Source organism: Notolabrus celidotus, chromosome 3 (assembly GCF_009762535.1).
Source record: "Notolabrus celidotus isolate fNotCel1 chromosome 3, fNotCel1.pri, whole genome shotgun sequence".
NCBI lineage: Eukaryota > Metazoa > Chordata > Actinopteri > Labriformes > Labridae > Notolabrus > Notolabrus celidotus.
In genome coordinates this window covers 25,396,009-25,411,154 of record NC_048274.1, presented here as the reverse complement: position 1 = coordinate 25,411,154, position 15,146 = coordinate 25,396,009, and the positions used below count along the sequence as shown (strand labels likewise).

The 15,146-nt window shown below is 41.9% G+C and overlaps 2 protein-coding genes across 3 annotated transcripts in view; both read right to left on the bottom strand.

Moving 5' to 3' along the window:
• Window positions 1-15,146, bottom strand: part of esrrga (estrogen-related receptor gamma a) — a 197,017-nt gene that overhangs the window by 109,092 nt on the left and 72,779 nt on the right. The window lies entirely within an intron of this gene.
• Window positions 10,542-12,484, bottom strand: LOC117810485 (rho-associated protein kinase 1-like). The gene is made up of 2 exons (XM_034680345.1): window positions 12,063-12,484; window positions 10,542-11,858 (listed from the first exon to the last, which is right to left on the bottom strand). Exons 1-2 carry the CDS (start codon window positions 12,482-12,484, stop codon window positions 11,411-11,413), a joined length of 870 nt encoding a protein of 289 aa, XP_034536236.1. The 3' UTR covers window positions 10,542-11,410.

Sequence of the window (15,146 nt, the reverse complement as noted above, 5' to 3'; positions counted from 1 at the left end):
TGAGTGTGTGAGTGTGTGTGTACATAAGTTTGTGTTTATCCACCACTGTGCAGGTTTTATCTTTCTCCTAAGCATTTTGCCTGAGGCGTCAGGACCTCAATTAAAGAGAACTGCTTGTAGCAGTCATGAGCTTGACACACAAATTTGCACTTGCGCGCACACACACACACACACACACACACACACACACACACACACACACACACACACACACACACACACAGAGTACCTCTAAAGTATGAATATTTCACTATATCTAAGTCCTTTTACCTTGGAATGACCTGATTGTCCCACCGTGTGTAGGTGTGTATGTGTGTGTCACTTCATTTCCATAGAGGTATGTGGAAGTGCATTCAATCTACTGCTCGAGCAAAGACATGGACACTAATACAGGCACAGAGGACTTGGTCCAATGACACAGAATATTCAGCACATTAATGCCCTTTTTGTGGGTTTTTACATCTAGGTGGCTTAGCGATGTAGTGTCCTTCATACATCACAACTTTCAGACATTAATCATACCATATTTCCTCCTAAACAACCTGTATGTTCTATGTTGTTTGATTTAAAAATACATACAGTATATAAGATGTAATACATACCTGTGGATAAATTGCAACCATCCTGTGAGACCTCTCTATGTGAAAATCAGTCCCATCTACAATAATAATCCTGTTACTCTGTACTTTTCTTTAAAAATAGCAACAAATATCCTTATTGACTTCAACCTTATACAAAGTTTAAATCATGCTTGTGTCTTTACACTCTTATACATCTGTCGCCTCCTTCAATGGCTTTGATGGGGCAGGCTGCACACACAGCAGACACACACACACACACACACACGCAGAGCAATAGGGGAATTGCCTTCTCACTCTTTCTCCATGGTCGTTTAAGAGGCCCAGTTAAAAGTGTCACAGGAAAAATGCCACACACAATCTGTGTGCATTAATCACCCGCAGCAGCCTCACTCTTAGTTCTCAGCCCAGCACCAATTAGCAGGCTTTTTACACAAATTCACCTAACAGAAGTGAGTCACCACACACATTAAAGACGCAGGCAGACCGTAAGGGAACATAAAGAGGAGAATCAAACAGTGTATTTGTTCCAAGATTTCTTCATCTTTTAAAAAAGAAGGACGATCCTCCATGATGAGGGTATTGTGGCTGTTTGCTCCTTCTGTCAAAGGCATGTTATGTTATCAGGTGTGTTTTTGAGCATCAGGAAAAGGTTAAAGTGAGAGATAAGGTCAGACTGGTCAAGCTGAGAGTTATGCCCAGTAAAGCCCCCAACAACTTTAAATTCTACTGATCCTACACCGAGGGACAACATGCAGAAGAGAGAAAGGAAAGAGACTAAATGTCACTCACAGCACGTGGCACTCATTTTCAAAGAACAAAGAATGAAGGGTACATTGCTTGGCTAAACCTTACCACTCATTCTTTGACCCCGTTTCCCCTCCTATGCTTTCTCTTTTAATGCTTCTTCTTTTTTAATGAGTCCTCTTTAAACCCTCTCTTCTCTCTCTCTTTCCCCTGTGTTTGCCAAACATTGACAGAGAGTACAAGAAACAGGACAGACAGTACATGTGGACTAATGTGGGCTAGGCTTCAATAAGCATTAAGCTTCTGCCTAGGCCCTTTCAGTCATCACTTGATACATTACTGGTCCTTTATTAAATGTGTCTGTAGTGTGTTACACAAATTGTTGCGTTATGCATGATGACTGAATATAAATACTTCTACTACTAAATACTATATGTGCCTGACAGACTACTTTGAATAATCCCCAATATTAGCGAGGTCAGACTACACGTATTATGCATGACTATAGCCCAATCCAGCAGACTTACACAGGACTTCCACCAGATCTGTGTTTGGTCCGTCTCTGATCCGCTACGTTCCTGCTCCGTGCTCTCTTGTCAGTCAACACCCACCGGTTGCGTTTTTGGATCGCAGCACAGAGCAGGACCACCAAACGGCTGGAGTCTTGTGACCAAGGTTTTCCCGTGGTAATCATTGAATCCACGATTATCCTCCTCCTCTCCTCATCCATGTTGTCTTTATTTGACTCTGAAATCCTCTGCCCTGTTGACTCCAGGCCTGGCTCCGCTCATCATGACGGTTTGTCGCCATAGTTAAGGTTAAAGCAATCTTACGATAACACAGGGTCTTTTATTCTGAAAATTAACCGGATGTTTTAATTTTGTTTTGGTGCCTGACTTCCTGTTCCGCTCCATCTGCTCTGTGCATAATGATGTGTCTTGCTCCGGCATCCGGCAAAAATCGAAGTCTTGCGTATCTGATCCGTTGTGTTCCGGCCAAGCGGCAACCTCCGGTCTAAAATTATGAGTCCAATGCGGAAGTGCTAAAACTGCAGTTCATCGATGATCAGCTTGAGGCTGGTTCCAGAAGTACCGGAAACCACATACACACCAATTTAAAAAAGACGATCTTTACAGCAGAAATAAACATGTTTACAGCCTGGTACAAAAGACGAGTAGTCAGGATAGCTCATTTCTCGATCAGCACACACTGTAGGGGGGTGATTTTTTTTCTAATGTGGCAATTTCGAAGATATTGAGATTATGAGTCTTCCAATGAGAGGCACAGCTGACTTGATTAAGAGGCGGGAACACTGTAGCTGTTGGCTTGGAGGTTCAAAGCCTGCCTCTTTACCTCACAATCCCTCGAAAGCAGCAATATGGCTGCTGCCGACAATTGGCCTCAAAACAGCTCTTCAGAAACAGAAGGGTGACGTCACAGATACTACGTCCATATTTTATACAGTCTATGGTTCTGGCGTGCCGGATAAGAAACGCAGCCAGAATGCAACGGAGCGGATCCAGTGGAAGTTAACACATTGAGTAGAATAGAAACCTATCAGATCCGGTGCGTGATGGATCGGAGACGGACCGGACATAGATCTGCTGGAATTAGGCTGTAAGGGTGTCAGAAACCATTGGCTCTGAAAATGTTACATTGCTACATTGTACAATTTTACATCAGTGACGTTGACCAATGAGAGCACAAAAGTCAAAAGCACAAACAAACGTATAAGCCAAAAGCAAAAGAAGAAAGATGAAGCTGATGCTGCAAAATGGAACTATGAGACAGAGTAAAAGTTTGTCAAGCTCTGGCAACAACATCCCCTGCCTGTATAATGTGCCCTCAAGAGACTCCCAGGACAGACTGAAAAAAGAGAAATGTTGGCGAGAAACAGCAGACGCACTTCAGCATCTCAGTGAGTTACTGCTGTTAACATTCCCGGCTGTCATCTTGCCCGGCCCCTCTTCCTTCCAACACCATCACGTCAGTAGTGATGATTGGTCAGGCTGTCATGTCCGTCGTTGAACTAATTTATGGCTCCGTATACGAGTTTCTGTCTGTTTTAGAATCATTGGCATCGCAGGTAGTTTATTCCAGTAACAACACAAAAAGCTTGTAGTATTTATGGCACTGAACAGTGACCCCCATGTCTCTTATTAGAGTCTGACTGGACACCCTTGTTGCATGTGATCTCCATTCCTCTCTTCTCTTGTTTCCCACGATCTCTCCAATGAGAGCATGAAACTAACTCAAAAAAGTCTATATTAATGAAATGAATGGTTAAGTTAGTGAATGAACAGATAAATGAATGAGCAAAGAGTTCCCCTTTTACCAGAGTAATCCAGCCATTGATTGAGTCAGCTTTTCTCATACAATTGACCATTTCTTATAGATTATCAATACCTGGGCCACTTAGGCCGTTTCAGGGTGACTAGGCAGCAAGAGATCTGTTGCTACTAATGAGCATTGAATTGAGTCACATTTAGTGCAAGGTCCATTTGAGTGTATGTGTGAGGGAGTTTTTCATCTGTTGCAATCGTGTTTTTATGGCAGATAAAAAGTGATCACAGTGATTTAGGTGCTTTTTTGTCTTGTTTTGGCTTTAATTGCGACAGGAAGTTAGTATATTTATGTGGTTTGAATGCCAGAGCACATTTCATAATTCATAAAGTGTGACTTACAGAGAGGGAAAGAAAATAAAAGAGGTTAGCCTGTTTGCACACACCCACACACAAACACACACAGAGAGTGGTGGGAAGGAAAGGGAAACCCGAGCTGGACCTGGAGTGGGATAACAGAGGTCCAGGAATAGTGGCAATCGATGGATGGATAGATGGGTAGATAGATGGATAGAGGAGGGAGAGAGGGAGAGACAAGTGGGGAGAGTTGAAGGGAGAGATGAGTGGTCTCCTGGGTGGTGTGGTGATAGTCTTGCTGAGTGTCTGTGAGACCAAATCCCTTCCAAACTGAGGGGAGACAGTCGGAGATACAGAGGAAGAACAGAAAAGAAAGGAGAGGAAAAGAGAGAGGCAGGGGAGCTGAAAGAGGAGTGAAGAGGAGAGAAATAAAAACCAAACATGTTAAAAAAAAAACAGGGGGGAGAAACTGAGAGGAAGTGTAGAGGAATGCACAGGGAGAAGGCATGGGAGGTGGGGATAAGAGGTTCGAGGCTAGAAGAGTTCCTTGTTGTATGAGGTTCAGTTTTTCAAACAAAGGCCATCTACTATCTGAAAACATTGTTTTCGTGATATTCAAATGTAGCAAGTCTTATCCTCTTAACCCCAAAACAAGTTATTAATGGTTTACTAGGTGTTTTCACTAATTAATATTTATGCAATTTTAGGCTTGAAATGCCGGTCATATGCTGTGTCTGACCCATAGACTGTATAATAAATGGACGCAGTATCTGTGACGTCACCCCTCTGTTTCTGAAATGTGTTTTGAAGCCAATCGTTGGTAGGAGTCATATTGGAAATGCTGAACTTAACCTAACTGCTGTCGAGCTAGTGTGAGGTAAAGAGGCAGGCTTTGAGCCTCCTTGGCAACAGCTACAGTGTTCCCGCCTGTCAATCAAATCAGCTGTGCCTCTCATAATGGAAAACTTGTAATCTTAATATCTTCAAAATTGTTGCGTTATAATAAAATTCAGCCCCCTGTATAGTGTGTGCAGATTGAGAAATGAGCTATCCAGACTACACTCGTTTTTTTAACCAGGCTGTAAACATGTTTATTATTGCTGTAAATATCGGCATTTTTGAATTCGTGTGTATGTGGTTTCCGGAGCCAGCCTCAAGCGGACACTCGAGAAACTGCAGTTTTTAACACTTCCGCATTGGCTTCAATTCTCACAGCCGGAGGTTGCTGCTTGATCTGGCCTGTTGCCCAGCCACCTGTCACTAGCTGGGGCTGTATAGCTTCGGTTAATGGAATAGTGCTATAATCCCTTGATGTTGTAATGCTCTACGACCTGGATGTAAACAAGCACAGATGCAGCAGGTGTGCCCCCCCGTGAGTTAGTGACAAAGACACAACCGGGGGACGTCTGTTTAATATTTGATGTTTGATGTTTGCCGTTTTTGCTGTTATAACCGTAATAAGCTCTGCACCTACAGCGTGATTTGTTCAAGTTTGGTGATGCATCAGACACATTTAGTAAGTTTGGATCAACCACTTGTCATCAAAGATACAGATGCATTTCAGAGTGCCGTGAACTGACTGTCTGTCCAGTGCGCCTGTGACTGCAGGTACATTCAAGGACCGTCGGAAATGTGCAAGACAGCCCTTTAATGGCATTTTTCTGTGAATCAAGAGAATCAAAATACAGTCGCACTGGTCACATCAAGAATGTTTTCTTTTAAATTTTTTGTAGGGACAGGTTGAGTTATTGAACTTAAGATTTACACAAGCAAAAGTGTTAAAAGAGTGAAATGTTGATGATTTTAACAATTGGTATAACCCTGTTACCAATATCTGATCGACTACATTCATTATTTAAAGAGTGAAGATGTTTCAGCAAAAATCAAAGACTAAAATGTTTTGAGTTTCCGCTGACTAAAACTAGACTAAAACTATAAAGGGCAGAAAAGACTAAAATGTGACTAAAACTAACAGGTATTTTCGTCTAAAGACTAAGACTAAGACTCTAAAATAGCCGCCAAAATTAACACTGACTTCAAGGTGGTGCTAGCTCTGCTATTGTTAGTCACACTCAGCAAACCAATTTAACATTGTTTATTTGCAGACTCTGGGATCCTGTGTTTAGCTGTGTTACATAAATTGTGCTCAGTTCTAACTGTGGTGAGAGTTTTCTTTGGACTGATCAATAAGTCAGAGTTTAAATTTCCATTAAAACGACGACAAAATTAGTAGCATCGGAGCATCCCCAGTTATAGCACATCACGTGTTTTCCTCATAATGTGCAGGACTATCACAAACAAACACACACTGCCACAAAAACAAACACACCCGAACACACGGCCACACAACACCACAAACCAACACAGCAGCACAAACTCACACTCACACACACAGCTCTAGAATAGCTGTAAAAACAGGTATTGACGAGAAGGCCCAGTCAATGACCATCAGAGGAAAACAGAGACCGCCATTAGCTAGTCAGTCAATGGCTAGAGCATTCTGGGTAATTCTAGCACACATACACCCAGACAGAGGGATACACACATCGACAGCAAGAGGACACCCTCAGGGGCGTCTTAACCACATTCACAAGCGCCTCCACATTCACACAAAAGTGGAGGAAGGAGTGTGTTCACTTTATCACTGTGTTCATTATTACTTATATCATTACGCTTTGTCCTTACCTTTTTCTATCTCCTCTTTTTTTCTTTTCATGATGTCTTTATTTGATTTATTCAAGCCCTCCTTCTTAGCTCTAATTCACTTCTACTCACTCACTCTCTCTCACCCTCCATCTCTCTGAGGGGTAAAGTGGCGGTGGGCTGTTCCTAGGGGGTCTTAACCAACTCTCATTAGTGCAGAGCAGTAACGTGTCCATGTGTGCCTCTGTGTGTGTGTGTGTGTGTGTGTGTGTGTGTGTGTGTGTGTGTGTGTGTGTGTGTGTGTGTGTGTGTGTGTGTGTGTGTGTGTGTGCTAGTGGTGGGGATGATTGTGCATTAGCAAGCCAGCTAATCAATGGGAAAAACCACTGAGCCTGGGCCCCTGCTTATGTTACCATCAGTGCTATTTATAGAGAAACACACGTCTACACACTCAAAAAAAAAAAATCACAAATAGACTCACACAATAACACACACACACACTTACACACACACACACACACACACACACACACACACACACACACACACACACACACACATACACACATACACACACTCACACTGCTGATACCAGGAGTTCCATTTAGGTCAATGAACTAAAACCAAACTCAATTCCAATTCTAATAAAATTGATGAATCAACACAAAGATGACAACAATAAAAGGTCACTTAAATATTTGAATATATCAAATCAACTATGTTAAAGGAAACCATGGCATTCAATACAACATAATACACTATGTGTTGACTAACAGCCTTCTCTCAAATCAAACAATGAACAAATTAACTTAGCTAAAACTGACCCAAACCGTGTCCTGTTAATTCTTTATTTAGTCATTAATTCAGCTTTGCGTTAGGTCATGCAGGACACTCATACTCCTCAGCTGCTATCAGCTTGAAACTTTATCTCCAATCCCACATTATCAACCACAGCTCATTCTAAAAACAAGGCGGTTTATCTAAAACAAGCGGCAACCTCTGGTCTCAAAATATGAAGCTGATGTAGTAGTGTTATAAACTGCAGTTTCACCAGTGTCTGCTTGAGGCTGGCTGCAGAAACACCGGAGACCAATTCAAAAGAGACGATCTTTGTAGCATAAATAAACATGTCTACAGCCAGGTTAAAAAAAAACGCTTCGTTCTGAATAGCTAATTTCTTTATCAGCACACATTGTACGGGGGGTGAATTTTTTTCTAACGCGACAGTTCAGAAGATATTAAGATTAAGAGTTTTGCCCATTTAAGGATATGACTGACTTGACTGACAGGCGGGAACACATAAATGTTGGCTAGGAGGCTCAAACTCCGCCTCTTTACCTCGCACTAAGTTTGGTTGAGTTCAGCATTACCAGTATGGCTCCCGCCGATGATTGGCTTCAAAACAGCGCTCAGGAACATATGGGTGACGAAATGGTTACTATTAAGGCTGAACGATATATCGTTATCGTATCGATATCGGGATATGAACATTCCAGATATTAATTTTTGCAAAATCAACGATATCAACGAGATTTTCTCGCCCTGCATGTATGCTTGCCCTAACATGTACAGCTAAGGCCAGCCAACCACAAACCTCATTTCATGTTTGCAGTTGATTGACAGCTGAAGCCAGCCAATGACAAACATCAGAGGGAGGGCGCAAGGGAGACTGAGACACACACTCACACATACGCTACACACAGCTGGTAAACAGAAAGTGAAACTTAAGAAACATTTTTCAGAAAATGGTTCGAACGCTGGACAAACGTTACAAAATACCACCCGAACATATTTTAATCAAGTGGCTATTCCCAAACTCTACAATGTAAAATTAAAGTTTAATCCGAGCTACGTGACATTGATCGTTTTGCCACAACCACGGACCTGTGGTCGAGCTGGACGACCGAACCTTACATCAGTGTAACGGTCCATTTTATTACAACAACTTCTTACTCAAGACCCGATGTTTGTAGACGTCCTTCTTCCCTGGGGAGCATACTGGGGATAATATAGCACCTGAGACGAGAGGTGCATTAGCGCACTGGGATGCATGGCCGTGGGAAGTACGGGTGTTGAGGGTGCTGTTTTTTCTGGATGCATAAATAAGTTGAAACAAATACATTAATTAACACAATAAATCAGTTTTTTTTTTCATTGTATTATTTTCTGAAAATGTAATGCCTGAGGAAGATTTGAGAAATAATTATAGCAATTTTAAATAATTATTCATTTTAAAATAACCAGTGTGTGTGCCTGCTTAAAGACTAAACGTATTTGGATAAGTTCTGTTCAATACGCTTTACTGCCCTTTGGGCCTGTTTTGCCAGGTTTGGCTTGTTTGCTGCTCTTTGCTGATCAACGGGGTATGGAAGTTGCAATTTGTGAATTTATAATGAAAAGTTTTCTTGAAAGCTTGTATTCAAACCAGATATATAAAAATAAAATGAATGTGTGCTAAAGCCTATCAGTTGCATAAGTAACCTAAATGCAAAAAGAAAAAAAATTGCACCTCTTACTACAGCACCCCCAACTTAAAGCCACTTCAGGGATGTGAAGGAGGACCAACAGGTTTGTGTGACCACCGATAACGCATCCAACATGATAAAGGCTTTCGAGGTGAATGGCTGGACACGGCTTCAGTGCTTTGGAGACAGGCTGCACCTGGCGATAGGTAGGTTCAACTATGTTTATTTTAATAACTTTGTTTAGAAGAGGGAGCGAGAGAGAGACAGTGTGTGTGTGTGTGTGTGTCTGTGTGTGTGTGTGTGTGTGTGTGTCTGTGTGTGTGTGAGAGAGAGAGAGAGAGAGAGAGAGAGAGAGAGAGAGAGAGAGAGCGAGAGAGAACAATCTGCATTAATATGTGGTTATTTAGCCGTGTAAAATATTATATATACTTGTAATATATTTATGTATTATTTTGTTGAGTTCTCATCAATAAAACTGTTGTTTTCACATCCTTTTGTATTATGTTTTTTATTCTTCTGAAAAATGCTTAGTTTTCACTGAACCCATAGTCGTATCGTATCGTATCGATATCAAGATATCTGGCATGAATAATGAGATATGAAATTTTGCCCATATCGTTCAGCCCTATTGTAGAGGTCTCATCTATCAAATATATGATACACTTGACGTTACAGGGTTAAATAAAACACTCCTCTCTATTTCAGAATTTCTCTTATCAATTGAAAATAAAAAATTTCAATTGATATGTAAGGAAGCCCTAAAACAACACAATTAAATACAGTGGTCTTCTCTGGAGCCCTTTCAAAGGAAAATGCATGAAAAAGTGCCCTCTGGATGCCCATGTAGTTCATTATGTTATGTTATTTAAATTATGTACTATAATCAAAAATGTAGAAATCTAGAACTTGTTTATTTTTTTCCTTTTTCATAATTCAATTTCCACCACAATTGGTCAGATAAATATTCACCATGATGCAGGAATGAAGTGTTAGCTGCTCAAAATGTTCTGGGGGACGAACCCTGACCCCCTTCTTGTTAACGCTGCCTCAATACATTTAAATTCACCCTAAACTGTGAGCACCAGGGGTCTGAAAGGAGATGTGCTTTTTATTTTTCACCCCTGGCATCTCGAACAACCTGAGTATGCCACTGTTTTTACCACAGTGTCAACAGGCAGAGGTAGAATGTGCTGGACTCCTCTCACTGATTGGTTTGATGCGTATAATCAGGTTGACCCCGGGGTCTCTTGACCAATCAGAATCAAGAATTGTCAGGTAAAAACTGGTGAAGATGATATTTCTGCTTTTCAAGAGAACATGTAAATGTGCAAACTCAAATAATACTCTGAAGACTGATGATAAAAACTGAGTCTGGAGCAGCAGATATTAATATGCAGACAGCAGACATTTTGTTCTCTTTTTCTTTTAAATGATAAAACACTGTAATGAATGTGACTCTTTGAAAAACCTCATTTGTTTGTTTAGTTTTATTTTAATTGTTTTAGTTTTAGTAATTGCATCTATGTGTGGGAACCGGAGTTACCCGGAGTAAACCCACACAGGGAGGGAAGGGTTATGGGGGGCGATGGGAGTGAGGAGTTGATGTAGTCTCCTGCTCCTTCTTCTTCCAGGACGTTGGCTTCCTCAAACCCAGAAAATGTTGCTGTCTCACTGACTGGAGTCTCTGTCTCAGTGGTTGGAGTCTCTGTCTCAGTGGCTGGAGTCGCTGTCTCAGTGGCTGGAGTCTCTGTCTCACTGACTGGAGTCTCTGTCTCAGTGGCTGGAGTCGCTGTCTCACTGACTGGAGTCTCTGTCTCAGTGGCTGGAGTCTCTGTCTCAGTGGCTGGAGTCGCTGTCTCACTGACTGGAGTCTCTGTCTCAGTGGCTGGTGTCGCTGTCTCACCGACTGGAGTCTCTGTCTCACTGACTGGAGTCTCTGTCTCAGTGGCTGGAGTCTCTGTCTCACTGACTGGAGTCTCTGTCTCAGTGGCTGGAGTCGCTGTCTCCCCGACTGGAGTCTCTGTCTCACTGACTGGAGTCTCTGTCTCAGTGGCTGGAGTCTCTGTCTCATCGACTGGAGTCTCTCTCACTGACTGGAGTCACTGCTTCAGGCTCTTCCTGGGGTGTTAGGGTCGTTGCGGTCTCAGTACTGTTGATCTCTGAGTCCTCAGGCTCATCCCGGACTTGGATGGTTGGTCCCTGCTGACTGACCTCTTCAGCCCACTGTTGGAGAGTAATGATCACGGCTTCATATTTTTTACTGAGCTCTATGTACGACTCTCCGAGACTCTCATGATCCTCTTGGAGAAGCACATTTTTTTGTTTTTCCAGCTGAAGCTCAGCGTTGAACTCCTCCTGTCTGATATTGTGTTCCTCTTTCAGGTCGTCGTATTTTTCTCGAATTTCTCTCAGAGAGTTGAGCTGATTGCTCAATCTTAAAGAAGTATTTTTTCTGGGAGATGATGGTCGCTGTTGTTTTTCCTCGGAGGGCTTTCAGGTCAGTTTTTAACTTCCTGATGAGCCACTGGTCTTCCCTCTTCCTGTTTGCATTTGACTGGACTTGCTTCTTCAGCTGGTTTTGAACGTTTACAGCCTGATTTCTAACAGTGACGACCTGTGTTTGGTACGTCTCACCGAGCTTCTGGTATGCGACTCTTAGAGCGTTATAGTGCTGTTGGAGGAGGATGTTGTTCTGTTTTGCAAGCTGGAGCTCAGTGTTGAACTCTTCCTGGCTGGTTTTGATCTTCTCTTTCAGCTCCTCGTTCTCCTGGTCAAGACATTTCTTGCGGCTGAGTTCATGTTTCAGCTCCTCATTCTCCTCGTCAAGACATTTCTTGATGCCGAGTTCATGTTTCAGCTCCTCATTCTCCTGGTCAAGACATTTCTTGATGCCGAGTTCATGTTTCAGCTCCTCGTTCTCCTGGTCAAGACATTTCTTGAGGCTGAGTTCATGTTTCAGTTCCTCATTCTCCTGGTCAAGACATTTTTTGAGGCTGAGTTCATGTTTCAGCTCCTCGTTCTCCTCCAAGAGATCCTCCTGCTTCTTGATGGCCTCTTCTTTCAGGGTGTTGATATCTGCCACCTCTTGTGTGAGGGTGTCCCGTTCAGCCGTCAGGTTGGTGATAACACGCTGGTCGTTCAGCACCCTGTCTTCCAGAGACTTTAATTTCTCATCAGTTTCAGGGTTTAGGAAAGCAGCCTGTTGTTGCTGAGCAGGGACCTCTGACTCACTCTCCTGGAAGTCAGTGTTTGAAGCTTTCTTCTTCTCCAGCTCTTCTTGGAGAAGTTCGCTCTTTGTCCTCTCCTTCTGAAGTTTTTTCTTCAGCTTATCTTCGGTGGTCATGTAGTCCTCCCTCAGCTGCAGATACTCCTTTAGAAGAAGCCTTTTTGACAGTTGCTTGATGGTCTCCATAGACTCAGCTTATTCGGCAGGAGTTTTATCAGCAGTGGGATTAAGCAGCTTCTTCTGATTTTCTTGGTCCTGTGACTTTTGGTCAGCCAACTCCATTTCTCTATCCTCTTGCAAGTGGCTGAATCTATTCTTTTTACGAGTGTTTCCCCTCTCTGCATTCCAGACTTCATCAGGTGTTTTTAAGTCCTTAGGAAGTTTGGAAAAATCGATCGGGTCCTCCTGACATTTGCTTCTGCCTTTGCCGGCCTTGGCCACTTTCTGCGTTTGTTTGGGCATTTTGAATGATTGTTGAGTGTGGACGCCTCTCTGATACTCACCTACAACAGATTCAAAATGATCCTTCTGATGGAGAGAGCTTCTGTAGTTTATACTCTCCCTGCTGGAACCAGTCCTGTTATGATGTCAAAGGTTGAATATCATGTCCCAGAGTCCATGTTTTTTTAGAACACACACACACACACACACACACACACACACACACACACACACACACACACACACACACACACACACATACACACACACACTTTGCTATGGACATGCACTGATGGAGAGATGTCAGAGTGAGGAGAGAGAAAGAGATAGAGATAGAGAGAGAGAGAGAGAGAGAGAGAGAGAGAGAGAGAGAGAGAGAGAGAGAGAGAGAGAGAGAGAGAGAGGGAGAGCAATCTGCATTAATATGTGGTTATTTAGCTGTGTTGTAATATATTTATGTAATATTTTGTACATCTATTTTCTCTAGAAAATGCAGTGAAAGGTGACCTTAAGAAGTTGGTGTGCCACTTCTCACACAGCTGGAAAAAGAGAGTGGCACTTGAGCAAACCCAGAAGCGCCTCAATTGTTAAAGCAGAGCTGCAGTAAAGTGTTTGATTTCTTCATATTTATTGGTGAAATTATGTTAATGTTGATGACTGATAGAGTTCTCATCAATAAAACAGTTGTTTTCACATCCTTTTGTATTATAATGTTTTTATTCTTTTGAAAAATGCTTAGTTTTCACTGAAACCATAGTTGTATCGTATCGTATCGATATCAATATCGAGATATCTGGCATGAATATTGAGATATGAAATTTTGTTCACATCGTTCAGCCCTAGTTACTATGTCCATTATTTGAACAGTCTATGTTTTTTACACTTTTGTGGGATTTTGTAATGCACACCCCGGAAAGCCAAAGCAAGCTGCTTGGGGAGCATTAAAGCAGAGCCCATAGGGCCAAGCATAACTCTATTTGCATTTGGCAATAAATGGTTTCTTTACTTTAGCAGTGACCTGTAGATTGTTTACCAAGTGACTTGACTGAATTCACTGTTTTTACATCTGATGTTCATAACACACTGTCATAGACTGACTGTTCATTGAAATGTAAGCACATTTCTGGACTATGCTTCTATCCATACATGTTGCATGTAGTGTTAACCAAACAAACCCTCTGGATCCAGTGGATGTGAATGTTTCTGTTTTCTTATTCATTAACTTAAAACCACAAAAAGGTTTTCATCTAATTCCAAATGATCAAAACAACGTCACTTTTTCCTTGTGACTCCCCCCCCTCCTCTGTCCCACCCACCCCCTGCCGCTCCCTCTGTCTCCCCCTTATCTGTCTTTTCTAGTGGGAGAGAGACAGATTAACGTTAACGCTGGTTTTACTTATCGTACTGTAGCCAGCACAACCCTGCAAGGGATAGAGTGAAGTGCATCACCAGTCAACACAGGGCATAAACACAGCACTACTACAACTACACTAAACACACATACATACTGTATGTGCATAAACACATGGAGTGGCACATTACATTAATGAAGTGCATGTTGAAGTAGTTGTAAATACCGAGAGCAACTGAGAAAAGCAAAGTGTAAATTTAACTTGAGAGTCTTTTCTCAGTCTGAAGGCTTCAGTTAACTCAGAGCAGTTATTGTTCATCACTACTTTATAACAACTTACTATAAGTTATCTGTCCACCAATATTATAATGGAATATCTAACCCTTAATAGCTAAGTTTATCATATATAGAAAAAGATTTTCAGAATACTCACATTCATATTTCTGTTTTTATGTCAAAATAATTTCCAGTATTTTCATGTATGTTTTATTTGCATGAGTAAATTTGTTGTTTGCAATTGTTTGGTTAGTAAACAACCCCACCCACCCTCCCCAAATACAGGTGTATTTGAATTTGTGTGCACCTATCTTTTGTGTATTACTAAGAGACCCCCCCGCCCCTCATACACAAACACACAAACATTCACACACAAACAGTTAGAGCTTAATGAAGCAGAACTCAGCCTGGTGCCCATTAGCCTGATAATTAATAATTTCTCCCTGCCTCCTAACACACTTATCAACTTGCAGAGGAGGTTGTGTGTGTATATGTGTATGTGTGTGCATGCATGTGAGCACTTGTGAGTAGGGTATGCAAGTCTGTTTATGCCCACCAGTGCTTGTGCACTTTGACAGATAAGGGATGTGGTTCATCATGGTATACATGTATGTGTTCATGTTTGCAAAGGCTTTGACAGGATGTCACTTTTGTGTGAGCACATCAAAGTCAATTTAAAATGCACTCTGCTGCCAGTGTGCCTAATTAAACAAATATCTTCATTTGTGGTGCCTTGTTCTATTCAACGTTGATTATTGAAGGTAGGCTCCATATGTAATG

Bases quoted from the DNA above. Each gene is read 5' to 3' on its own strand.
- LOC117810485 (XM_034680345.1), bottom strand. From the start codon at position 12,484: ATGGAGACCATCAAGCAACTGTCAAAAAGGCTTCTTCTAAAGGAGTAT. The intron at 11,859-12,062 runs CAAAAAATGTCT...TGAACTCAGCCG, and splicing joins CTGAAACATGAACTCAGCCT to CAAGAAATGTCTTGACCAGG.